The sequence below is a fragment of the Sebastes fasciatus genome, chromosome 1 (assembly GCF_043250625.1).
Source record: "Sebastes fasciatus isolate fSebFas1 chromosome 1, fSebFas1.pri, whole genome shotgun sequence".
NCBI lineage: Eukaryota > Metazoa > Chordata > Actinopteri > Perciformes > Sebastidae > Sebastes > Sebastes fasciatus.
In genome coordinates this window covers 12908336-12918155 of record NC_133795.1, presented here as the reverse complement: position 1 = coordinate 12918155, position 9820 = coordinate 12908336, and the positions used below count along the sequence as shown (strand labels likewise).

At 39.9% G+C, this 9820-nt stretch overlaps 1 protein-coding gene across 1 annotated transcript; it reads right to left on the bottom strand.

The window, feature by feature from the left end:
• Positions 1–398: 398 nt before the first annotated feature.
• On the bottom strand, positions 399–9474 carry phf13 (PHD finger protein 13). Its single transcript, XM_074629743.1, has 5 exons — positions 9045–9474; positions 7234–7332; positions 4469–4648; positions 3751–4171; positions 399–2761 (listed from the first exon to the last, which is right to left on the bottom strand). The coding sequence occupies exons 1-5, from the start codon at positions 9087–9089 to the stop codon at positions 2529–2531; spliced, it is 978 nt and encodes a 325-aa protein (XP_074485844.1). The 5' UTR covers positions 9090–9474; the 3' UTR covers positions 399–2528.
• Positions 9475–9820: the final 346 nt, after the last annotated feature.

Below are 9820 nucleotides of genomic sequence, written 5' to 3'. Positions count from 1 at the left end.
ACTAACTGCAAAGCTGCATTCTTAATCATTCAACCTGTGTTTTCATCAGATAAGAAACATTTTTATGTGAAATAAGTTTGACTAAAATAACAGAAATGTTCAATATAATGTGGTTACTAAACATGACTAAGATTAAATAAAAAAAAAAGATTACAAAATTAAGAGAAAATATTTTGACTAAAATAGAATGACTGTCGACTAAAACTAGACTAAACTAGACTAAAACTATGAAGGGTAAAAATGACTAAAATGTGGTTAAAACTAATATGCATTTTTATTTTAAGACTAAGACTAAATGCCAAAATTAAGAAAGCACGGAATGGCAAAGCCTTTCGCGTTTTTACGTTACCTAAAGGCCACCGTAGTTCAGTACCTTTAAAAAGACAAAAAGCAACAAGTTAAAATGGTAACTCTTTATTTACAATAGTTTACAATAGTTTCACAGAAACAGTTTGCACCACAGAACAGACAACGCTTTCTCAATAAGGGGATAGGATTAACCCAAGATCAGAATAAACGAGCTGTATCACAATGAGCATTGCTAACATTAATTCCACTGATGTCTTAAAGACGCAGACTAAAATTAGAAATGCCTGAAGACGTCGCTTCAGGTTCTCTTCAGGACATGAACGTCCTGAGAGACAGCAAATAATTTTAGGTCTTGAAACGTCTTAAAAACATCACGACCTGATGTTTTTTTTAAGATCTGGCGATTGCTTGGTACGAACCAGTGAACCAACACTTGTAAATACTAGAAGACAAGAGTGCAGAGATGAGCTTAACCACTTTGAACTCTTAGAAAGTCGTGTGTTCTTAACATACCAAACATTCATTGTGTGTTTTAGTCGTTGTCAAGTCATTGATTCTGCATTGTAAAATCCCATCCTGGACTAATATAAAGGTTCTGAGTCTAAAATCTGTCACTACAGTATGGCTTTTATATAATCAGAAGCAACAGCAGATGGCACATGAATAACAAAGCTTAGAATCCAATTTCCAGCAAGTTTTAGGGTAAAACATCTAAAACCCCGCTGCTGAATACTGCTGTGAAAACATTAGTGAGAGGTGATTAGAGACAGAGTTCTTCTTCTGATCCGACCCTTCAGAGACAAACAAAACAAACCGACCCTGCCCACGGATCTTTGCAGATATCCATTTCTCCGTCTTACAAAAGACCAAAAACCATGGAGCTTTAGTCGAGCCATAGCAGCACATGCATTGCCAACACCCTCGCAGTGTCAACCATCGAAACAAACACACACTCACATGCATAATTTCAACCGGACTCTTGAGAATCTTTTTAACAACACTATTCCAGTTAAGATAGCTTTTTATCTGTTGATACTTAAACAGGACGGCCATAGGAGTTCCCTTCCATTAATATGCTTGTCTCTGAAGACTCTGTCATGAGCATGAAACGGTCAGTGAATATAAATAATGATTTGGAAAATAAAAGTAAAGAACAATACCACTGTTCAATCCGGTCATAAAATGCAGCTAAAACAACTGAGCAGAGGCAAAAGAAAACACCTTTACTGAAAACTGTCATCTGAATCTTGTCGGTTATGTGGTGCTTTTTTTTTCTTTTTTAAATCTGTGAAATAACAAGTTATTTATTATGAAAAAAAAAAATCATCAGAAACAGAACTCTGGTGAAAAAGGAACACTGTTTTAAACATGAGGAGTAAATTGTGTGAAAGCTTCATGTGTGGCCAAGAAACATCTTGATTCAGAGGAGTAGCGGAGGCTGGAAGACGGTTTGTGAAGTAGAAGGGAGAGGAACAAGCGCTTGGTTCGGTCGTACGGGCTTCAAGCCTCAATGATATTCTTTCACAATGTCTTCAATAACAAAAACAGAACAACAAACATGAAAGCGGATGCAGACTCTAGTCGCTTATCCTACATCTTTGTTATATTGGATTATACCTCAGCTTAATACTATAGCACCATCTGAAGCAATTAACACAAGGCTTAACTTGTTTTCTCATTTTTAACGGTTAATCGTGTAACAAGACGCGTGTAAGAGAAATCCAGTTTAATCAGAAAGACATACCTGGCCCTATGACAGAAAGGTCATATGGATTCTTTAAAAAAAAGTGCAAACTGTCTCTCCCACAAATCCCAGCATGCACCATAGTGGGTGGCAGTTGTGAGGGTATTCTCTCTCTCTCTCTATGGCAGTTCAAATGTTTCCAGTGTTCACGAGACACCAACAGTAGAGGTTTGCTGCTATGCTAATGTCATCTACAGACAGACATCCATTCAGTGATTGCCTTACGCACAGAGTCTGTAGGGAAGCAGGAACAAACCTTAAGTAAATCTAAAATAGCACTCAAACTGTTTTCAAATGGGATAAAGGCTGTAGGGATAGGTCCACCAAAGTGTTCGTAGAAAATGTGAGTTCATGGCTGACCAAGAAGGACAGAGACTGAAGGGTGCAAGACCTGAATTTGTGGAAGGGTCAGTCCAGCAGGTGAAGGGGGAGCAGGAGTGGAAGGGGGGTCAGAGTTCAGGGTTCGGACCTGGGGTCATTCTAGCAGATGCTTGCGCGGGCCTATGCGCGGGCGGTAGGAGCGGCGGGCATCGAGGGTTCCGTGCGACTCTCGGCAGCTCTGGCACACGTATGTCTCTGGCACGTGGTTCTTGCGGATCTTAGCGCACGACAGGTGGATCCAGGTGTTACACTTGTTGCACTCGATCATGGCCCGGCCCGCAAACGGCTTCATGCAGAAACACGTCACCAGGTCCCACGAGTCGTCGTCTGAGAGGACAGGAGAGAGCACACGGCGAGTTAAGCTTGGTCACATTGTCAAACTTGTAACAATGCAATATATGTAGAGCTGCAACCGTTGATTGACTAGTTGTCAACTATTAAATTAATCACCCAACTATTTTGATAATCGATTAATCAGGCTGAGCAATTTTTTAAGGAAAAAAAAGTCCAAATTCTCTGATTCCAGCTTCTTAAATGTGAATAAATTCTGGTTTCTGGTTGGAAAGCATCTTGTCCTTTAACATGGTCGCTTGGTACAGACATGTGAATATCAAATGTAAACAGAAACTGTCGAGAGCGGTTAACAAGGCCAGGAAAATTACAGGGAAACCAAAGATGCAACTAAGCAGCAGGCATGTACTGAATACCAAAAAGAAAGCTCTTGACATAACAGGTGACCCGTCCCATCCATTGTACCCACAATTTGAATTGCTCCCCTCAGGAAGGCGCTTTAGACTGCCACGAGCCACCAAAAATGTCAATAAGAAATCATTTGTCCCCAGCGCAGTTACATTATTAAATACATAGTTAATTGTAGCTTACAGGGCAACCTCCTCACCCCCACCCTGTGCTGAATTTGCACATTTATCGCATGTTTGCGGATTTTGCAAATTGTACATTTTTAACAGGCCTACGAAATTGTATATGATTGAACTCCAAGCTCCTCCAATGTTTTTTTGTTTTTACCGTTTCTTACTATTGTCTTATTTGTAACTCATGTTGATTATGGTGAAGCCAAAGACAATTTTCCACATTGTGGACAATAAAGTTTCTGACAAACTAACTAACTTCTTTACTCCTCTGTGACAGTAAACTGAATATCTTTGAGTTGTGGACAAAACAAGACATTTGAGGACATCATTGTGGGCTTTGGGAAACACTGATCGACATTTTTCATCATTTTATAGACCAAAAAACTAATCGATTAATAATCGTTAGTTGCAGACATAAATATATGCACGAATAAGAAACCTTACCCGAGTCCACCATGATGTCCTCGTCCTCTCCTGATCCATCTTCGTCTCTGAACACCACTTGTTTCCCCTGGCGGAACACCGTTCGGTTTCCTGCAAGGCCCTCCACCTTCTGTACCTTCACCACTCCTTCTTCCATGTCTTGACCGTCCCAGTTTCGGCGCTCCTCACTGGGCTCCTCCTTGCATGGGACTGGACTATGTAGACTCTGGGGGTGGAGGGGAATGCTGATATCATCTTCAGGCTCTTCTTTGATCGTTCGGCCACCAAAGGCGACGGGGTACGGCAGCTCTGGGACGGCCGAGTGGGCCTGCTGAACCCCACTTTCCTCACCAGCCGCATGCTCCCTCTCCTTTCTCCTTTTCTTCTTCTTCAGCTTGTCAGCTTTCCTGCGGTCATCTGGGTGCAGGGTGGTGATCGTGTGCTGCAAAAGAGAAAAAGGGGCAAGTATGTTTAACCCTTTGAACTCTGCAATAGAAATGGTCCGCCAGTGCCTACATTGGTATTTTTGCTTATTGTGATGTCATTTCTTAGAGTATCTTCAAATGCTTCATGTGTCTGTTATACATAGCAATGGTCTGCTATAAACAAATAATATGCTCTGGCTATTATGTTTTTTATTTTAGACTGACTTAAACATCTGTGGGAGATCTGTTTTTGAAGGGTTAAAGGGAGGAAGGTGAACATAATACGCTAATGATGTGACATCAATTCAACTCACGTCGTCCTTGGCGTGACTGGACATTGTGGGTCCTGGCTGTGGACGTTTCCTGCTCCTGTCCTGGGGGACCTTTGGAGGGCGCTGGGGGCAGGAGGCTGGGGGTCCGGGGGTCCAGCCATCACTGTCAGCTGTGCTGCCTGTACTGTTGGGAGGACTTGAACTACTGCGCAGTGGAGAGTCCTGGAACAATAAACGGGAGAACTAGGGGTCAGTGAGTGCAAACATCCACTCAACAATAAGATGATCCTGTAATATCCCCCATTACCAATCAATACATTGCATTTGTACCAAGGATTATGATATACTGTACCAGTTTAAAGGTATGCGTGTGGGTAAGGTGCAGCTTCAGACTACAAGGATTTGGTCTTTGATTATCATTTTAATTGGTATTAACTGAATGAATATCACTGTGTCCTCAGGAACATCAGAAAGTGTCAGAATCCCCATTGTGTAACAAAATCAGCATGGTTGGTGTTATGAATCTATTTCAAAAGAGTGAGCAGCAATCAGACTGCAGGCAATGCTAAGGTCAGAGCATTCCATAAGCACCGGCGGCCGGCCAAATAATAATAATATTATAATACAAAATAATAAAGTAGCCGACTATTCATTTAAGAACAGCTGGCTGCTTTATTGTATACATTTTTGATCCTAATAAAATAGTTTTGATGGACAAGTTGCGATTTGCTACGGTGTACATTTTACGACCACTAGCCTCCGTTGTTTCGCTATTTACAGACTGTGTGGGCTAAAACGCACAAGAAGCCTAATTCTCCTTTACAGTGTATATGATGGAGTAGTGACATTAGAATGCACCAAAATTGGTCTTTTACGGCCCAAATTTTATTTATCATATTATTACATTTTACAACTTTAATTCAGACCTCTATGAGCTCTTATTCTAACATGACAACAAGGTAGCTATATTTGCATTGGAAAGGAGCTCTGGTGCATAAAACTATCATCAAGTATCAACAAATGATAAGACAGCCTTGCACAAAGTGACGAAATGTGCACAGACAAAGGAGGGCTGAAGCAAAAACAAATCTAGCACGTGTTGGAGGGAAACAAAAGAGCAACAGGGTGACAGAAATATCTTCGAAGGAACAACCACAACTTGAACAAAATGAGTCAGAATCTAAATCTGTCAAAATCATTCATCAATATTCAAGCAATGTTTTGCCATAGTCGCAGAACTGGAGGGTATGACCACAATCTTTGATGAAGCTACAAAGGTTATGAAAACTTTACCAGAACATCCCTGCCACCTGGAGGGTCTTACTTGTTGGAGTTTGGAAAAAAATGGTGTGTGCAACAACAGATACTAAATCCAACACTGTAAAAGCAGCCTCCCTTGACAACAGTATAGGGATTCAATGTTTTGGGAAGTGGAGGTGCATGTTTTAATTACTATGCTTTTATTATAACCAATGTTTTCAACCATAATAAATGAACATGGGTATGAATTGATGGACAGTGTGACCAGGAGTTAAAGTGACAAAAAGCAGTGTAGGAGAAGGAGGATCTAAATGTAATATATCCGGACCGATCCAGCAAACTAGGCAGTAGGCCATGAAGCCATGTGTTACACTAATAACTGAGCCACAACTGAAATCTTGCGTGCAAAGAAAGTATTCTTGCCAAATGTTAAGCAAAGGGTTCATTCTTTGCAGAGGGCGTGCTGAAACTAAAATAAATATTTGGAGCCAGAGAAACTACAGTGACAAAAGAATCAGTTTAAGATAATCTCATTGTCTCGCTATCTGCCTCCCTGTCCTTAAACGGAAGACGCATTTCAATGAGCAAAAGAGAACTCAACATCTTGTATCCAAATTACAGAGTTGACACAATTTAAGATTAAATAAACGATATGTACTTATAGACAGTATGTCAGCAGTTTCACTACGCCTTTCCAGATAATGACATCCTCCAACACAAAGTCTAGACTGATCAATGTCAATCACAACAGATATGCAGGATTTATGCAAAATGTTTTAAACATGCGCTTCCTTTTAAATCCATCCAACGATTTTCCCAGGGGGCAAACAGTCCATTCAGATTCTTTGTAAATGTAAAGGCTTAGTCGGAAATCACATTCTATGCACTACATACTCAACAAGTGTACTATCGTTCAACATACTTTTGTGTGAATAAACAGTAGTGTGTATCTTTTCTGACGCACATATACAGCCTACATGCCCATGCAAACTTCTCCATCAAACTATCAGCGGTTACATTTAGCTTTCTTACATATGCCTATCTCACACTCTATTAAAGATATAACTATATACATTAGAGCCAAGGGAGCTTACATTACATTCTTAGTATTCTCAGCAAGAAGAGAGGAAAAGAAAGTCAGTGGAGTCATACAAAATCTGCTCTTATTGGGGTTATAAATTCGATCAATTTATTCCAAATCTGATAAAATGCGCCCTTTTGGATCCTCAAAGAGTAAGTCAACTCTTCCATTTGAAATATTTCAAAGATTATTCCATACCAATCATCCAATGTAGGTGGTACTGGATTTAGCCACCTTCTTATGATAGATTTTTTACTTGCCGCCCCGTGTATTTTGATTTCTTTAGGTTTTTCTACTTTATACCATGACATTTTTCTCAGCTGTTTATCTGACTTTGTTTACATGTGGAAACATACAGTAACTACATACAACAGTCCCTTAGAGGTAACTAAATGTAGCTGAATAAAACATTAACATTAAAAAGATGACGTGAAGATAAGAGCACCTACAGGCACATTTTACTCACCTCTTGGGGGTATGGGATGTAACCAGCATAGGCCAAGACGAAAGTGCAAAACTTGTTAAAATCCTCTACTGTCCTCCTCCTGTATGGCGGACTGAAAGCCTGTAAAACAGTAACAGTCAATGAAACATTAGTAGCTGCATCAAAACTACACATCCTGACATTACACATGACATATGTCTCTCTGGACTCGTCAGAGGAATCTCCCTACCAACCAACCCCCACTGATTAACCAACTAAACAGACACGACAGCTAATATTAGCTAGGTGGGATGGCTAATAGCTGGCTAAATAAGATAGTAGAAGATACAGGACTCCCAGGACTCTCACCAGCAGACTGAGGAACAGTTTTTCCCCCAAACCATCAGACTTTTTAATAGATAATTCATACACAGACACCTTCTCACACAAAAATATATCTTATACTGTATATACAGTATATGTTCTTAATGTATATGTTCTTAATATACCCTTGTACAAAGTATTTCCTTTTATAAAATTGTAATTTAACTTATTATTTTAATGGAGCTTCCCAGCAGAAAAAGCATTTCACACGATTGTACCTGTATAACCAAATCATCTTTAATCTTGAATCTTGAATAAGTAACTAATACTAATGCTAAGAAGATAGCTGCTGTTGCTGTTGGAGTTTACCTAGTTACTGGAGCAAAACACAACTATGAAGCAACAAATCAAGTCGAAATAAAGACTGTCAAAGAGTCATAAAGAGACATAAAGTGTTCGCAAACTGTTACCTGACCATTAAAGCAGATGATGCCTAGTAAAGCAAACATTAATGTTAGCATGAAGGACTGTTTTCTTTTCGATGAGACATTAAGCTATCTTTAGCATCAACACATCTTACAATCAGAATCAGAATCAGAATCAGAATTGTGTTTATTGCCAGGTGTAAGAGATTTACACTAGGAACTTGCTTTGGTTGTGTTGGTACAAGTCAAACAGTATAATAACAAAATAGATAAAAACGTTAGAATAAAATAGAAAGTACCATCTGTACAAGTAATGACCCTGATTCTTTAACGTATATAGTAGTGACAGTTTGAACTAAGCTTGTCTGAACGTGTGTAACTCATGTTAATGTCTGCAGCCAGTAGATAACATGATGACAACATGTAGCACACAGTGAGCTAACAGCAGCTGCTACACCGTGTTGGTGGACTTTACCTACTGTAGCTAAACAAAACTATGAAGCAACAAATCAAGTCCAATTGAAGAGTCAGAGAGTCATAACAAGGCATAAAGTGTTAGCAAACTGTTTACCTGACCATTAAAGCAGATGATGTGATGCTTAGTGAGCAAACTATCATGTTAGCATGCTGGGATGTTTTCTTTCTTGAGCTAACTTTAGCATCAACACATCTTACAAAAGTACCATCTATACAAGTCACAATAATGACTCTGATTCTTACACATAGTAGTGATAGTCTGAACTAAGCTTGTCTGAATGTGTGTAACCCATGTTAATGTCTGCAGCCAGTAGATAACATGATGACAACATGTAGCACACAGTGAGCTAACTTTAGCATCATCTTACAAAAAGTACCATCTACTAGTAAAGATAACGACTCATTCTTTACACACAACTTATATAGTAGTGGCAGGTTGAACTAAGCTTGTCTGTTCACTTATTTAATGTCTAACATGATGACAACATGTAGCACACAGTAAGCTAACTGAAGCTAACAGCAGCTACACCGTGTTGTGGTGACAGCAGCCTCCATCAACGTCGTTAGCTCGTTGATGTCTGCTTACTACTCACTGAAACACAGTTAACGCTACATAAAAACACTTACCTCCGATTGATATGGATGAGATGTCGATGGGTTTATGTCACCCATCTTTACCGAGTACCCTGGCCACCTGCTGGGTTGTTGTTCTCGACACGGAGGTTACCTCTAGTGTAGCTGTTGCTCTGCTAGACACCACTAATGTTATAGTGAGCTGACGTTACGTTACTTTAACGCTAAAACTCGAAGCAACAGTCAGTTTCACATCATCACCAACAATAACGGTTTCCAGGATTAACGTTACCGACTACTCAAAGTTGTAAAAAACGTGTCTCCCGGTAACAGTAAACGTTACTACTGTATTGACACCGAGCTGTCTCCGGTAATGTCTTCTGTTGGTTCAGACTGACGGCTGCTGGGGGAGCGGTTCACTCCGGCCGTCACCAGGCAGCTGCCTGCCCCCCTCCTCTTCCTCCTCTTCTTCATCTTCATAGTTGTGGCAGCTAGTGAATGAAAAAGTGCCTTACTGCCCTCTTTTGGTGTGTGTTGTAGTGCTGTATTGTATTTAGCCAATAGTAGTGGTTTCCCTTCCTAATTTTTTGTCTGTTCAAAATGTGCATTAAAGGTCCCATATGGTGCTCATTTCAAGGTTCATACTTGTATTTTGTGTTTCTATTAGAACATGTTTACCTGCTTTAATGTTCAAAAAACACTTTATTTTCCTCGTACTGTCTGCCTGAATATACCTGTATTTACCCTCTGTCTGAAACGCTCCGTTTTAGTGCATTTCAACGGAATTACAATGGAATTGTGTTGCTAGGCAACAGTTTGGGGTCCATGTT